Source organism: Lacerta agilis, chromosome 14 (genome assembly GCF_009819535.1).
Source record: "Lacerta agilis isolate rLacAgi1 chromosome 14, rLacAgi1.pri, whole genome shotgun sequence".
In the NCBI taxonomy this organism is placed as follows: domain Eukaryota; kingdom Metazoa; phylum Chordata; class Lepidosauria; order Squamata; family Lacertidae; genus Lacerta; species Lacerta agilis.
Window position 1 is genome coordinate 3,359,215 of NC_046325.1, and position 17,255 is coordinate 3,376,469.

The 17,255-nt window shown below is 49.2% G+C and overlaps 1 protein-coding gene across 2 annotated transcripts in view; it reads right to left on the bottom strand.

Annotated features, from left to right (window-relative positions):
* Positions 1-1,815: 1,815 nt before the first annotated feature.
* Positions 1,816-17,255, bottom strand: part of SLC2A4 (solute carrier family 2 member 4) — a 50,224-nt gene continuing 34,784 nt past the window's right edge. The window contains exons 5-11 of one of the 2 annotated variants that reach the window (XM_033170063.1): positions 16,418-16,533; positions 13,305-13,467; positions 12,314-12,501; positions 10,939-11,043; positions 9,887-9,988; positions 7,828-8,031; positions 1,816-2,519 (exon numbers count right to left, since the gene is read on the bottom strand). In XM_033170063.1, the coding sequence (XP_033025954.1) occupies positions 2,280-2,519; positions 7,828-8,031; positions 9,887-9,988; positions 10,939-11,043; positions 12,314-12,501; positions 13,305-13,467; positions 16,418-16,533 (1,118 nt within the window). In that variant the 3' untranslated portion in view covers positions 1,816-2,279. The remainder of the gene's footprint in view (positions 2,520-7,827; positions 8,032-9,886; positions 9,989-10,938; positions 11,044-12,313; positions 12,502-13,304; positions 13,468-16,417; positions 16,534-17,255) is intronic. The other variant, XM_033170064.1, reaches the window with a different exon arrangement.

Genomic DNA, 17,255 nt, shown 5'->3' on the forward strand with positions numbered 1-17,255 from the left:
TCTCTCTTCCGTTTTTGTTTTGCAAGCAAATCACCTTTTCACCTCCCAGAAGACCAAGCTATACATTTGGAATCAAACTGATAACATTGATCAGGTGACGGTAATAAAGGATGAACCACACCCTGACTCAATCACCTAAGATTGTTTGTTTGTTTTTAAAATAAAAGCCCATACCAATAACAAACTTATTTGTTCTCTAAGGCATAGCTGTCAGCCTTCCCTTTTTTTTGCAGTGGGAAACGGTGCTGGATTAAGGGAATTTCATGCAAAAAAAGGGAAAGTTGACAGCGATGCTCTAATGTGCTACTGGAAGGAATTTTTTAAAAAAATATGTGACCCTAAAAACAAGCCACACTGAAATAAAGGGGAAATCCTTGCCACAGCTTCCCTTCACACGAGAAGCCTTTTAGAACTGCTATGGACCATCCATAGAGACCTATAAACCACAGGGTTCTATGCGCTGTCCATGCGCTCTCAAGAGCAACAGGCTTCCATCTTCTCCCTGCTTCCTCATAATCTGCTCTGGAAGGTTTGCAGGACCCTCTGGAGTAGATGGAGGGAGGTGAAATCCCGTTGCACAAGAGGAAGTCCACCCATGTAACTTGAGATTCTGCCCATAGTGAGACCTCTTGGTTTATTCATGGCGTGCCCCCGGTTGCATTTCTTTGCGCCTCTGCGCCGACACGCTAACCAAAGTAACCATGAGACCAGGCCGCTCTGCCAAAGAAAACTCGACACCGCTAGAAAACTTAATTCCCGGGGTGTCCTGGGGGGAAGCAATTGCTGTGACATCCTCCGCAAAGTGGCCTTGCCGGTGGTTTAATATTCCTCGCGGGAGGGAGTTCCACAACCACAGAATAAGCTGCTGGGCGCATCCGTCGAGATGGCCTTGACATTCAAAGCTGGAGAACGGGTGACATCCTCCTCTCTGCACCCACTCTTGTTGAAAACACAAGTGATACCAATTTAAACAGTCACGGCTGTCCCAAAAGAATCCTGGGAACTGTAGTTTGTAACAGATGCTGAGTGTCGTTAGGAGACACACACCCTAGTCCCTGTCCTGGAACTACAATTCCCAGAGTCCCCCATGAAGAGGAATTGATTGTTAAACCACTCTGGGAATGGACCTGGCCAGGGGGGAGGTCTTCCAAGGACTCAGCACCATTACCGAACTACAGTTCCCATAACCAACGCTGATTAAAGTGCATGGAGGGAACGGGGTTTCGGTCTGCACCCTTACTTCCCTCTCTGAGCTGTATTCTGACCCCCCTGCCCTACTTCACCCCGCCACAGACAACTCCACGGAGGAGTGTTTAGGCAACACACACGGTGGTCGCTAAGCACAGCCAGGGCGGCCATTGATGCTGTTGCTAGGCAACCACTGTGCAGGCCAAAAAAGGGGGTTTGGGGCTTGAGACCCCAGCAACGTCACTACTGACCATATTACCTCTCCCTCGTATTACCTCTCCATGAGCATCCAATGATGTTTTTATTCATACCCACCCTCCAGTTCTTAATTTCTAGTAGGAGATGGGTCAGCCCCCAGGCCTAAAAGCCCCGACTCCTCCCCACACCCCAAAAGTGGGTGATGGGACAGGCCCGAGCATGGCTCCTTAGGGTGTGAGCGGAAAAGAACTCAGCACATGCTCTGGGGCACTCTTCTCGGCTACAACAACTGCTTATGTAAGTCAGGGCTGAGCCCTGGCTCGATGGGAAAATGGCAGTCGACATATAAATAACCCGAATATCGGAGAGAAGATTAATTGAGTCGCCTGTCCTCGGAATTACTTCCACCACACCGTCCCCTTTTCAGACTCTGCCTTTGAACTTTGCTTTTGGGGAGAACGCATTTCCTGGATCTCGATAGCACGCCGGCCCCCGGGGGCATCCGCTCTCTGTGCCAATCCCCCACGATCCTTTATTTACAGAATCGGAACTCGTGGCTCCTGGCTCGACGCAACAAACTTCTTGTCCTCCGGAACAAAGAAAGCGGGGCGAGGGGCCTTGTGTCTCTCCCCCCCCCACACACAATGCCCACCCTGCTTTTTATTAATGTTTTTCCTTTCTTTCTTTAAAAAAAAAAGGGAAAGAAATTAAAAACGCATCCAGGCTAAAAACTGACCTAATAAAAACAAAGAAACGAAGAAATAAATTGGGTTCAACTCTGCTGACCACACGCCAATAAGGCTTGTGGCACCATTAAAGTGCTAGGCAGGTCCTGGTACCTCTTGCCAGCCACCCCGAACACCACGGTCCACATTTGAGGTGTATTATGGGCGCTAGGGTTCGTCGCCTGCCCAAAAGCCCACCCCCACACCCCCATGGGCTTCCGGGCTCAGTTCGTCCAGTTCCGTGTACGGCTTGACCTCTCGTTCTAGCAATGATGGCGTCCGTCGGAATGTAGCGGCGATCTGGTCAAAGGTCCGCCCTCGCGTCTCAGGCACCTTGATGTAGGTGAAGATCAAGAAGACGAAGAGGAGGGCTGCGAAGATGAGGAAGACGTACGAGTGGAGAGCTCCCTGCGAGGAGGAGGAAGAAGGAGAGCGTGAGCGACTGTGGCCCTGCCAGATCTCGCAGGACCTCAAAAGTGCCGCAGCTCAGGGGCCGCCACAGAGAAGGCCCTGTTCTGGGACCCGTCACCCCCTGAGCCTCCGAGGACGGGGAAACAACCCTGTTATAAGAATTCTAAGGTCTCAAATATAAAATAAATGTTCATAAATGTACAAGGCAAACACATGCATAAGTATATAAACCACGTCTCTGAAATAGTACAGGAGAGCAATCCTGAAGCCATTTTGACCTCAGATATTCCTCTGCAGTAAGGGAGGCAAATGGGGAAAGCCATCCCATTGCCTTTTTGCTTGCAAATCCTGTCTGAAGGGCGTATTTGGGTATGAATACAGTAAGCCTGAAATGGAGGCAGTGAGAGATTTCACTTTCTTGGGTTCCACGATCACTGCAGATGGTGACAGCAGTCACGAAATTAGAAGACGCCTGCTTCTTGGGAGAAAAGCAATGACAAACCTAGACAGCATCTTAAAAAGCAGAGACATCACCCTGCCGACAAAGATCCGTATAGTTAAAGCTATGGTTTTCCCTGTAGTAATATACGGAAGTGAGAGCTGGACCATAAAGAAGGCTGATTGCTGAAGAATTGATGCTTTTTAATTATGGTGCTGGAGGAGACTCTTGAGAGTCCCATGGACTGCAAGAAGATCAAACCTATCCATCCTTACAGAAATCAGCCCTGAGTGCTCACTGGAAGGACAGATCCTGAAGTTGAGGCTCCAGTACTTTGGCCACCTCATGAGAAGAGAAGACACCCTAGAAAAGAACCTGATGTTGGGAAAGATGGAGGGCACAAGGAGAAGGGGACGGCAGAGGATGAGATGGTTGGACAGTGTTCTCGAAGCTACTAACATGAGTTTGGCCAAACTGCGAGAGGCAGTGAAGGATAGGCGTGCCTGGCGTGCTCTGGTCCATGGGGTCACGAAGAGTCGGACACGACTGAACGACTGAACAACCACAACACAGTAAGCCTGTGACCTGGACTCAGAAACTAAAGTATTAACCATCAGAAAAGAATGGCCAGGCTGCCCAGGCAATGCAATCAGTGACCATTATCAGGTAGGCTTAGGACCCTCGTACCTAAGGGACAGCGTCTCCTGGTATGTCCCGTGTAGGACCTTAAGGTCCTCAAATAATAATCTTTTGGAGGTCCTGAGCAACAAAGATGCTAGGTTGGCCTCAACTAGGGCCAGGGCCTTCTCAGTACTGGCCCCGACTTGGTGGAACAGTCTATCACAAGAGACCAGGGCCCTGCGGGATTTGGCATCTTTCCGCAGGGCCTGCAAGACGGAGCTGTTCCACCTGGCCTTTGGGTGGGTTTCTGTTTGATACTTATGCTTCATTCTTTTATTGGTGGGCTATTTGAAAATGAGACTGCAGTTTGAATTTTGAATTTGTATTTTAATCTGTATTTTAAATTGATTGTTTTCATGTTTTTGCTGTGATTTTAATTAGTGTTAGCTGCCCTGAGCCCGGTTTCAGGCTGGGAAGGGCGGGGTATAAATAAAAATTTATTATTATATTATTATTATTATCCTGGCAGACAGGATTTCTGCTGAAGACTGCCTCCTTCTGTGATTTATGTATGATGTTTTGGGGGTGGTCTTGGGCTACAGGGTGGGCAATTTCAAGAGCCTATATAAGGGCTTGCGCACCATTGTTTTTTTGTGTTTTTTTTGGCTTTAAAGAAATTCTTAGGTTTATTTTCGCAGATGCTCAAAAAGCCAACAGTTGGTCTTTTCATTGGTACATTGACAAAAAGGCACTTTCTTAAAGTAATACTAACATAGTGATATGATGCTATACTAATTGACATTCAAATAATACTCCCTCTAAACAAAATGCTTACAGTGGATACACAGCAAAGATAAAAGCATGACAGAGAAACCCATGGATTCAAGCTTCGCACCACAGTATGGCTTTACACAGCATTAAAGTACAATATTAAAAAAGAAGGAAATTAATTCAAAAGTCAGGTGAAAAACAAAGGCAAACATGGTGGAATGTATTAAGGACTGGGGGGGGGGCAATTAGGCTTGCTGCCACCATTTGTGCAAACCACTAAGCAGGAGTATAAAAAAAATCGCAAAAGTATAATAAACAACAGGTGAAATTGCAAGGCAGGAAGGTAGAGGAACATTACAAAAACCAAGGAAGGCTCAAACCTGGCTAGCACCTTTTTAATCTCCTGCCCTCGGGCAGGAGATATAGAAACATGATAAGCCACACCAACAGGTTAAAGAACAGTTTGTACCCATGGGCCGTGAGGCTGCTGAATGAAAGACAGCAACATTGCAGCTGATGTTTGGGGTTGGTGGTACACACAGAGTGTGACAAGGACTGAGAGATTGTCGGGGGAGGGGGGGCTCATTTATTCTCACTGTAAACATGTGATAAAGGTAAAGGTTAAGGGACCCCTGACCATCAGGTCCAGTCGTGTCCGACTCTGGGGTTGCGGCGCTCATCTCGCTCTATAGGCCGAGGGAGCCGGCGTTTGTCCGCAGACAGCTTCCGGGTCATGTGGCCAGCATGACAAAGCCGCTTCTGGCAAACCAGAGCAGTGCACGGAAACGCCGTTTACCTTCCCGCCGGAGTGGTACCTATTTATCTACTTGCACTTTGACGTGCTTTCGAACTGCTAGGTGGGCAGGAGCAGGGACCGAACAATGGGAACTCACTCTGTCACGGGGATTCGAACCGCCAACCTTCTGATCGGCAAGCCCTAGACTCTGTGGTTTAACCCACAGCGCCACCTGGGTCCAGACATGTGATACAGTGACAATAAAGTATTTCTATTTCTATTTAAAACAAAAGAATCAGTGTCACGGCTGCATGGGGCAATGTTGCATGACCTGCTCCAGTGCTTCGATTCTGTGGGTGAGGTTGGTCCACTTGTTCCTCCATCATGCGCTGTGCTGCACCTGCTGAGAGCTCCAGTGACTGCAATCCCCGTGCCAGTTGCTCAACCTGCCCCTCGGCATGCTCCAGCCTCAGGACTACCGGTAAATTATCTTTTCCCACAACTCTGACTTTGATTTCACCAGTTGTGACAACTATATCGGGAGGGTTCTTGACATCACAGATGAAAGTACCACTGTCCCGGAACTGCATGTTGGATATACTGATAGATGCATCTTTCTTGTTAAGGTCACCTGCCCAGCTGCTTCTGTTCTTAAATTGTGTATCCTTCCCAAGATATGATTCGCCATGGAAATAACAGAAGAACGACACAGTAGTAGTTGATCCCTCGGGTTGAAAGCTCCAGGTAACAGTAGCGGCACTGCTGATCACCTCTGAGGATGAAAAGCTGCATGGAAGCTTCGTTTCTGTCCCATTCTCCACAGAGAGTTCTGCTGGTGTGTATACTTCCACAGCTGAAACCTGGGACAAGCCGAGAGCCTCGGACTGCAGCCGCCGCCTCCTCCTCCTGGCGCCATTAACGCCGCCACCGACACGGTCGCCGCTGCCATTTTCCTGCCTCCACCTCCTTTTCCTCTCATTGTTCCACCCCCGCCCCGCTTGCGCACCATTGTTCTGGGTTCTCTCCTCCCTCCTGCGTGTGGGGAGTGGGGGACCCTGTTGCAACAGTTCCTTGAATAAAGACCAGGCTTACTAGCTGCCTTGCTTCTCAATATTCTCTGGTTGGCCTCTGTTATTTTCTCCTACCAATAGGGAACCCACTTAAGGACTCTATACGGGCTCTGGAATACCCCATAAGGGGGAAAGGGAGCAGTTTTTTCTCATAACAAACCCAGAGTGTCCCCTCTGCCGATCTGGGCACCCCAGAGGGCCTGCAGGGAAGGAGGCTGTCTTTCAGATATTTGGGGGTTATAAACACCAACGAGAGCCCCTTGGATTGGGCCCGGAGTTGAACCGGCAACCGGCGCAGCTGTTTTAAAACAAGAGGCTACATGTGATCTGAATTGAGCTTTGTATTTTTATGCCGTGAATCTCTGGGTGAAGGGCGGTGTACAAATTTAATGTTGTTTCGGACACACGGAGGTCTCCGAGTCGCCGAGTTGAGAATCCCCCTAGACCGTCAACACAGAAAGAAAGCACTTCCCCATTGAGCTATGTCAGGCACCCCCAAACTTGGCCCTCCGGATGTTTTGGGACTACAACTCCCATCATCCCTAGCTAACAGGACCAGTGGTCAGGGATGATGGGAATTGTAGTCCCGAAACACCTGGAGGGCCGAGTTTGGGGGTGCCTGAGTTTGTGGTCCTCAATGGAATGAAGATCCTCTGACTTCTGGGTGCCACATTCCTTTCCATTCGATGCCCAGCTCTGCTTTCAGGCACCAGGCAATGTGCCATCCCACTCATGAACACCTGGGGGTTGGACTAGATGACCCCTGGGGTCCCCCCCAAAAATGTGGGATATGTCAGTCAAATCCAACATTCTAAGAGAGGTCAAAGGCCTGGAAACAATGCCTTATGAAGAACGGCTTAGGGAGCTGGGTATGTTTAGCCTGGAGAAGAGAAGGTTAAGGGGTGATATGATAGCCATGTTCAAATATATCAAAGGATGTCATATAGAGGAGGGAGAAAGGTTGTTTTCTGCTGCTCCAGAGAAGCGGACACGGGGCAATGGATTCAAACTACAAGAAAGAAGATTCCACCTAAACATTAGGAAGAACTTCCTGACAGTGAGAGCTGTTGGACAGTGGAATTTGCTGCCAAGGAGTGTGGTGGAGTCTCCTTCTTTGGAGGTCTTTAAGCAGAGGCTTGACAGCCATCTGTCAGGAATGCTTTGATGGTGTTTCCTGCTTGGCAGGGGGTTGGACTGGATGGCCCTTGGGGTCTCTTCCAACTCTATGATTCTATGACTAACTGCGTCTATGTGACAGTCAGTTTGGTCCGTTGGTCGGTTAGGCTGCTGCTGATAGAAGTGTTAAGTAGCAAATGCTCTGATGGAGTCTTTGCAGGACTCACTAATATCTAATATTTAATTTATATCTTTTGCAACCTAAGTATGTACTCAATGAATCTGACAGTAAACTAGTTTATATTGTTGTCATTCAGACTCATGTGTATTTTTCTTTTAAGAAGGACAAAAGGGATTAACAGCCAAGAAGGCAGGAAGGTAGAAGATAGAATTATTAAATAAGGACTCAAACGAATCAGCAATCCACTTGCTGCTGTGTAAATTCAAATAAGGAAACATTTAACCCTGCTATATTATGTATAAAAGTACCTACAAAAAAACCCTCTACGGTTCTGTGATTGTGAGGCGGGCTAGCTAGCAGCTGAAACTCACCTCAATCGAGGGGAAGCTCATCCCAATGATGAAGTTGCAAGTCCAGTTGGCGAAGCCGGCCACAGCCATTGCGGCCGGCCGGGGACCCTGGCTGAAGAGCTCCGCCACAATGAACCAGGGAATGGGACCCGGACCGATCTCAAAGAACGCCACGAAGCCAAAGGTGGCCACCATGCTGAGGTAGCTCATTGCCGGCACACGTTCCTGCGGTGCGTGGAAAGAAACGAGAGGCGCTGCGTCAACCAAATGTGCCATATACATATGTAAAATATTCTACTTTAAAACTAGGAAACACACAATGGAGATTACAGGTAGGTAGCCGTGTTGGTCTGCCATAGTCAAATAATAATAATAATAATTCCTTCCAGTAGCACCTTAGAGACCAACTAAGTTTGTTCTTGGTATGAGCTTTTGTGTGCATGCCAACAGTGCCCTTCAGCTCTCTATATTGGACAAACAGGCCAAACCCTACGGCAAAGGATAAATGGACATAAATCTGAAACCAGGAATCACAAGACAGAGAAACCAGTAGGAGAACACTTCAGTCTCCCAGGACATTCTATACTACAAGATCTCAAAGTAGCTGTCTTACTACAAAGGAATTTCAGAAATAGACTGGAAAGAGAAGTGGCTGAATTGCAACTAATCACCAAACTTAAAACCATGAAGAAACCTGGTCTGAACAAAGACATTGGATTCTTATCTCATTATACATGACAAAGCTATCTTTAGCAATCTCACCCCTTGCTTTTTCCTGTAGACCAATTGCAGTCATTAACAGTCAACAGGTTTTCCACACCTATCAGCCGATCACCCATTCCCGCCACCCTTCTGAGTAATACCCCTCCCCACTCCCTCACTATATATAAGGGTCTGGTGACTTCTGTTCCAGTGTATCTGAAGAAGTGTGCATGCACACAAAAGCTCATACCAAGAACAAACTTAGTTGGTCTCTAAGGTGCTACTGGAAGGATTTATTATTACCGTATATTCCGGCGTATAAGACGACTGGGCGTATAAGACGACCCCCAACTTTTCCAGTTAAAATATAGAGTTTGAGATATACTCGACCACAGATTTTTCCACCCTGTGTATAAGACGACCCCCAACTTTTGAGAAGATTTTCCTGGGTTAAAAAGTAGTCTTATACGCCAGAATATACTGTATTATTATTTTGTTTTGACATAAGGGAGATGAAATCAATGACAAAAGCCAGGGATACCCTCTTCGCCCTAGTATCTTGCTTTTATGTCCAAGGCATATGCGAGCAGTGCCAGATTTACGTATAAGCTAAACAAGCTGTAGCTTAGGGCTCCACTCTCTTGGGGGCCCCCAAAAAATGTAAAGGGGGAAAACAACTGGATGTATATTTCCAAAATGTAAGATAAAAAAACAAATAAAATAAAATTTACATACAGCAACAGTGTTTTGTGTTGTGTAGTCTCCTAGGATGTAAGTCATGGGCCCCGCCTGCTAGCCTGCTCCCTAAAATATCACGGGTTTGCTCCTTTCTATATATAGGGTGCCTACATTCTGGGGTGCCTGGCGTGCTCTGGTCCATGGGGTCACGAAGAGTCGGACATGACTGAACGACTGAACAACAACAACACATTCTATATGGACTGGTTGTAACAATTACTTTGATAAAATACATATTTTGTTATGCGCAAATGGCTTGAGATCCCTATGAGGTCCATAAATGAGCATACAGCATATATTCGACACAAAAAGCGACAATTCGTTGTTGACAAAGGACAGCTAGACATAGAAAGGGCCCCGTTACCTTCATCAAACCTAAATCCGGCCCTGCATGCGAGAGCTGAAACGATGACCCACAGATGAAATAGCCCCAACAGAAGTTTGGTCAAATCAACATTGGATAGGCCTAGGGCATCCCGGTGCTCTCTAGGATATTTGGACTACAAATCCCAACATCCAGAGGAAGCGCGATGCTGGCTATGGCTGATGGGAATTGTAGTCCAAAGTAGCTGGAGGTCGCCAGGCAGGTGAAGGCTGTCCTAGGCCGATGATGGGCGACATCCTCTGCCCAGTTACTCACCGTCAAGCCCTGGGCAACTGTCATAAGGATGGCACACACGGCCATCCCAGCCAATCCCACCATATGCAAGGTCCGCCTCCCGGCTCGCTCCACCAGGAACACCTGCGGCATAGAAGAAAAGATGAAGAAGGTTGTGAGAAAGAGGTAGAGAAGAAGACCAAGGGGACAACAGAAAAAAAGGAAGGAGAGAGGGGTTCAGGGAGTCAAAGAGGCAACCAATGGACTCCAACTCCCAGCAGGCAGCATGGCCCAATGGCCAGGAATGATGGGAGTTGTGGTCCAGCAAGCAACATCTGGGAGACAACCACATTGGTCCAGAGAGGAGGAGAGGTATCACGGTAGCCCCATAGGTTGCGAACCAATGACCCTCTGGGACTTTTCCAACTAAACGGCCTCGGCCCAGTACACCTGAAGGAGCGTCTCCACCCCCATCGCTCAGCCCAGACACTGAGGTCCAGCTCCGAGGGCCTTCTGGCGGTTCCCTCCCTGCGAGGAGTGAGGTTGCAGGGAACCAGGCAGAGGGCCTTCTCGGTGGTGGCACCCGCCCTGTGGAACGCCCTCCCGTCAGATGTCAAGGAAATAAACAATTATATGAATTTTCGCAAACATCTGAAGGCAGCCCTGTATAGTATCGGGAGGTTTTTAACATTCTGTGTTTTGTTGGGTTCGTTTATATTCTTTTGGAAGGTGTCCAGAGTGGCTGGGGCAGCCCAGTCAGATGGGCAAGATATAAGATGAGGATAACAACAACAATTTCTGTGAAATCCTGTTCAGCCACTTTAACAGCCCCATAGATGAATTTAACCCATCGGTAGGCAAACTAAGGCCCAGGGGCCAGATATCAGCCCAATCGCCTTCTCATTCCGGCCCCACGGATGGTCCGGGAATCAGTGTGTTTTTACATGAGTAGAGTGTGTCCTTTTATTTAAAATGCATCTCTGGGTTATTTGTGGGGCATAGGAATTCGTTCATTTTCTTCCTGCCATTATTACTTTTAATTAAATGCCTATAAAGATTTGCCGGGCACGGATACAGCGGCGGGAGGTTCTTACCGAAACGACGGTGAACACCGTGTTCACCGCGCCAGCTCCGATGGTGGCGAAAATGGGTTTGTCCAAGCCAGCCTTTTTGAAGATGTCGGTTGAGTAATAGAATATCTAAGAGGACAGAGAGAGTGGTCAAAGGATAGTGTCCCCCAGCAGGGCTGGCCCAAGACATCTTTTCTCATGGGTGGACCGGCTCTGCCCCCTTCACAAAAAACCCCACTCCCTCTCCTGCTCCGGTTCAACATCTTCTTAACCTCTCAACACCTACTTTCCCTCTTTTTATTATTATTATTAAAGATTTTCTTGATTTACAAAGGTATGTGCAATGTCTCTCTCGCATTTTTTCCATGTAACCTTTTTACAGATCAGTTTCGTTTGTTGAGACATTAGGAAGAAAAGGGGGAAAGAGGTGGGGTGATGATGTTTCTGTTTTACTTAATATTTCCACCCAAAAATGTAAGCAGTCTGGAATAGAGTGGTGCAGGGAGGGAGCTACGGCCCAAGACAGGAAAAGAGATGCTAAAGGAATAGCTGCTTTAAATCTCCAGGGACTGATGAGCTGCACCCAAGGGTGGCAGAGGAGCTTTCGGGTGTCATCTCAGAGCCTCTGTCTATAATCCCTGAGATTTCTTGGAGAACAGGGGAGGTCCCTGCAGACAGGAGGCGGGCAAACGTCCCCCTCTTTGAGGAAGGAAGCCAACTTGTTTTCTCCTGCTCCAGAAGGTAGGATCTGAACCAGCGGATTGAAATCGTGAGAAAGGAGATCCTGACTAAACCTCAGGAAGAACGTTCTCATGGTAAAAAAGGTAGAGGTCCCCTGGATGGTTAAGTCCAGTCAAAGGCGACTACGGGGTTGTGGCGCTCATCTCGCTTTGAGGCCGAGGGAGCCGGCGTTTGTCCGCAGACAGCTTTCCGGGTCATGTGACCAGCATGACTAAACCACTTCTGGCGCAACAGGACACTGTGACGGAAACCAGAGCACATGGAAATGCCATTTACCTTCCCGCCGCAGCGGCACCTATTTATCTACTTGCACTGGTGTGCTTTTGAACTGCTAGGTTGGCAGGAGCAGGGACCGAGCAACAGGAGCTCACCCCGTCGCGTGGATTCGAACCGCCGACCTTCCGATCGGCAAGCCCAAGAGGCTCAGTGGTTTAGACCACAGCGCCACCCGTGTCCGTCTCACAGTAAGAGCCGTTTGGTGGTGGAACGGACTCCCTCGGAGGGTGCTGGGCTCTCCTTGGTTGGAGGATTTTAAGCAGAGGTTGTGTGGGATTCTTTGGCTGAGATTCCAGCATTGGACTAGATGACACCTCGGGGTCCCTTCGAACTCTACAGTTCTGTTACTCTTCCTCCCTCCCTCCCCCTGCAGCAAACTCACCGCGTTGACGCCGGAGAGCTGCTGCGAGAGCTGCAAGACCACGGCGATCAACAGGGGCTGGCGGTAGATGCGGCAGCGGAAGAGCTGCGCGATGGAGACTTTGCGCTCCAAGTCCATGCGCCGCTTCTCCTCCTTCATCTCCGTCAGAGCCGCGGTCACGTCCGCCTGGCCCGTCAGCCGCTTGAGACCTGGAGGGGGAAACAAGAGGGAGCGTTACCGTGTGTTTCGGGGGGGGGGAGGTTGAACAGGAAGCGGGAGAGATAGGAGGCTCGGCAGACGTGAAGAAAGGCAGATTCCGTGCGAGGGATCGAACGCAAAGCTGCCAATATCGAATAATGGCGTGACGCGAATGTACGGCGCGGCTGTATTTGGACCACTGTGTGTGCAGTTCTGTTCGCCTCTCCTCGTAAAGGATATTGTAGAGTTGGTCGGCTGAAACCAGAACTCTTGCTGCTGGGACTGATGGCTAAACAATGAGAAAAAAAAGACTATGGAACTTTATTTCGATATATGATTACAAGCCACAGGTAGGTAGCCGGGTCGGTCTGCCGTAGTCGAAACAAAATAAAAAATAAATTCCTTCCAGTAGCACCTTAAATGGTAAATGGGGCCCCTGACCATCAGGTCCAGTCGCGAACGACTCTGGGGTTGTGGCGCTCATCTTGCTCTATAGGCCGAGGGAGCCGGTGTTTGTCCGCAGACAGCTTCCGGGTCATGTGGCCAGCATGACAAAGCCACTTCTGGCGAACCAGAGCAGCACATGGAAACGCCGTTTACCTTCCCGCCGGAGCGGTCCCTATTTATCTACTTGCACTTTTGACGTGCTTTCGAACTGCTAGGTTGGCAGGAGCTGGGACTGAGCAACAGGAGCTCACCCCGTCGCGGGGATTTGAACCGCCGACCTTCTGATCGGCAACCCCTAGGCTCTGTGGTTTAACCCACAGCGCCACCCGATTCTACAATTCTATGAATGGAGAGGGGGAGATCTCACTTTCTTTGGCCTTGGACTCCTTGTTGCGGATGATGTAGAGGTATCGGGGGCTCTCCGGACAGAAGGGGAACATCAGGAGCTGGAGGATGGAAGGGACCACCGAGATACCCAGCAAGAGGGGCCACAGCTCACTTGTGCCCAGAAGACTGTCCAGACCAAACACCTGTTGCACGAAAAAAGCCAGTTAGGCACCTGACACATTTCTCGTTTCTTTTAATTTTTTCAATACAAATTTTGCAGATTCCAGTGAACATGCCCTCCCCGTTCTGGATAGAACAGAAAATACAGGAAGGACGCTTTCGGCCATAGTTGTAAACATGATTCCAGACGATGCCAAACATTTGAATTTTCAACAGAGAACGTCAGGGTACCAGATTTCCACAAAGCCATCAGCTAGAGCATGGGTAGACAAAATAAGGCCCGGGGGCCAGATCCAGACCAATCGCCTTCTAAATCCGGCCCGCGGATGGTCCGGGAATCAGTGTGCTTTTACATGAGTAGAATGTGTCCTGTTATTTAAAATGCATCTCTGGGTTATTTGTGGGGCATAGGAATTCGTTCATTTTTTCCCTTCAAAATACAGTCCGGCCCCCCACAAGGTCTGAGGGACAGTGGACCGGCCCCCTGCTGAAAAACTCTGCTGACCCCTGAGCTAGAGCCTTCATTTCCTTAGCACAATTTCCCCCAATAATGCTATACCCCATACTTTTTGCGGCCACACAGATATACAGTCGTACCTCGGAAGTCGAATGGAATCCCTTCCGGAAGTCCGCTTGACTTCCAAAACGTTCGGAAACCAAAGCGCGGCTTCTGATTGGCTGCAAGAAGCTCCTGCAAGCCAATCGGAAGCCGCGCCGGACATTCGGCTTCCGAAATTCCTTCGGGAACGGGAACACTCACTTCCTGGTTTCGATCATTCGGGAGCCAACTTGTTCGGGAGCCAAGGCATTTGAGATCCGAGATACGACTGTATAGATAAACTGCGGAACTCCCTCCCACAGGAAGAAGAAGAAGAAGAAGAGGAGGAGGAGTTGGAGGAGGAGGAGGAGTTTGGATTGGACATCCTGCTTTATCACTACCCGAAGGAGTCTCAAAGCGGCTCACATTCTCCTTTCCCTTCCTCCCCCACAACAAACACTTTGTGAGGTGAGTGGAGCTGAGAGACTTCAGAGAAGTGTGACTAGCCCAAGGTCACCCAGCAGCTGCATGTGGAGGAGCAGGGAATCGAACCCGGTTCACCAGATAACGAGTCCACCACTCTTAACCACTACACCACACTGGAAGCAGTGATGTCCACCAATATGGACAGCTTTAAGAGAGGACTGGACAACTTCATGGAGGAGGAGAAGGCTATCGGTGGCTACCCGCAAGGATGGCTATACTTATGCCTCTGTGGAATTTTTTATTATTATTATTATTATTATTAAGGCCATTGGACTGATCCAGCAGGGATCTTCTCATATTCTTAAATGCCCCAGGCTTTTTTCAGTTCTGAGCTATGAGCAGATACATAATACATTTTCTAACCCACCCTATTCCAATGACTTGGGGCGGATTGCAAAAACTGAGATGCCCCTTTCTGTTTTGAATGCCACGCCAGGCAGGCATGGAGAGAGGCCTGGTCTCTTCCTTTGGCCCGAATGAGACAGGCAGCGCCTTCTGCCAAGTTCTCCAAACACAGGGCAGAAATAGGTTGTCTGGCAGCCACTGCGGGGAAGTCCCAGTGACAACCACCGGGGAGCTGGCCACTTCCCCAAATCCCTCTCTGGAGCTGTCCGGCCGTCTCCCCGCAACTTCCTTAAAAGGTTTTCACAGGCCCCCTGTCCGGCACGACTTGTGCTCCGATTGCCTGGGGGACAGCCTGTCACCCAACGTAGGTTGGGAAAAACGGGACAGCGGTCATGCAGTCCCTTGACCCTCATATTGGGGTCTGCCCCATCACCGGACATCAGAAAGCCCTGTATGGTCTGTCGCTGCATCAGAAAACTCAACAAAGAGATTTCAGTGGTCCCTTGGTTCTCAAACGCCTTGGTACTCAAACAGCTTGGAACCCAAACACTGCAAACCAGGAAGTAAGTGTTCCGGTTTGCGAACTTTTTCCAGAAGCCGAACGCGCTCCGTTTTGAGTGTTACACTGTTTTTGCTATTTATTTTGCGTTTTCGTTTTTGCAGCTCTGTTTTTGTGACCGTGTGGAACCCAGTTCAGCTACTGACTGATTGATTGTGGACTTCAGTACATGGTTTCTTGCTTTCATTTTAGAATCATAGAGTTGGAAGAGACCACAAGGGCCATCCAGTCCAACACCCTGCAAAGTATCAAAGCATTCCTGACAGACGGCTGTCAAGCCTCTGCTTAAAGACCTCCAAAGAAGGAGACTCCACCATACTCCTTTGCAGCAAATCCCACTGTCCAACAGCTCTTACTGTCAGGAAGTTCTTCCTAATGTTTAGGTGGAATCTTCTTTCTTGTAGTTTGAATCCATTGCCCCGTGTCAGCTTCTCTGGAGCAGCAGAAAACAACCTTTCTCCCTCCTCTATATGACATCCTTTGATATATTTGAACATGGCTATCATATCACCCCTTAACCTTCTCTTCTCCAGGCTAAACATTCCCAGCTCCCTAAGCCGTTCCTCATAAGGCATCGTTTCCAGGCCTTTGACCATTTTGGTTGCCCTCCTCTGGACACGTTCCAGCTTGTCAGTATCCTTCTTGAACTGTGGTGCCCAGAACTGGACACAGTATTCCAGCCATTGTGGCTGGTAGCCCTCGATAGCCCTCATCTCCATTAATTTACCGAGGAAGTTGGCAGAAGTAGCTTCTCCAAGCCTCCCGCTCCAGTTACACCGCATGCAATTTCTTTTGGAAAAGACCCATATACTGTCTTCGCACCACAGCCCAAACCGCTTCATACCGCAATCAGGACTTACCTGCTAATCCCATTAACAGAGCCCTCTCATTTCCCTAGAAGCTGGCCAATGGTGGTTCCCTCATTGTAGCGGGTTGGGCTAGATGACCCCTGGGGGTCCCTTCCCGCTCGACAGTCCTAGGATTCTACGCTGTGTGTGTGTGTGAGAGAGAGAGAGAGAGAAGAGAGGGGGGAATTGTTCTTTACCTGGGCAATGAGGATTCCGATGACAATGGCCAGCTGATTCAGTGTGCCCAGCGCCCCGCGCAGGTTGGTGGGGGAGATTTCGCCCACGTACATGGGAACGAGACCCGAAGCAAATCCTGGCATGGGAAGAAAAAAAAGGATCAGTCTGGGAAACAGCCAGATGAACGTGACAAAAGAGGAGCTGCTGTCGGAAGAATCACAGAACTGGAATACTGCGTCCAGTTCTGGGCGCCCCATTTTAAGGAGGAGGTTGACAAGCCGGAACAGGTGCGGAGGATAACCAAGGGCCTAGAAGCCAAGCCTGATGAGGAACGGTTGAAGGAATTTGGGCATGTTTAGCCTGGAAAAGAGGAGACTGAGAGGAGATATGAGAGCCACCTTCAAATATCTGAAGGGCTGTCCCACGGAAGAGAGAGCAAGCTTGTTTTCTTCCGCTCTGGAGGGTAGGATTCGAACCCGCGGCTTCAAGTTACAAGGAAGGAGATTCTGACTAAGCATCACTCGGAGATTCTGAATGTCTGGAGGCGTGTGGAGGATGGATGGCGGCTAACAGATTGAGGTTGAATCCTGACAAGACAGAAGTACCATACTATTTGGGGGGGGAAGGGGGCGGGCAGGTGTGGAGGACTCCCTGGTCCTGAATGGGGCAGCTGTGCCCCTGAAGGACCAGGTGCGCAGCCTGGGAGTCATTTTGTACTCACCGCTGTCCATGGAGTCACAGGTCAATTCTGTGTCCATGGCAGCTGTCTACCAGCTCCATCTGGTACGCAGGATGAGACCCTCCCTGCCCTTAGACTGTCTCGCCAGAGTGGTGCATGCTGTAGTTATCTCCCGCTTG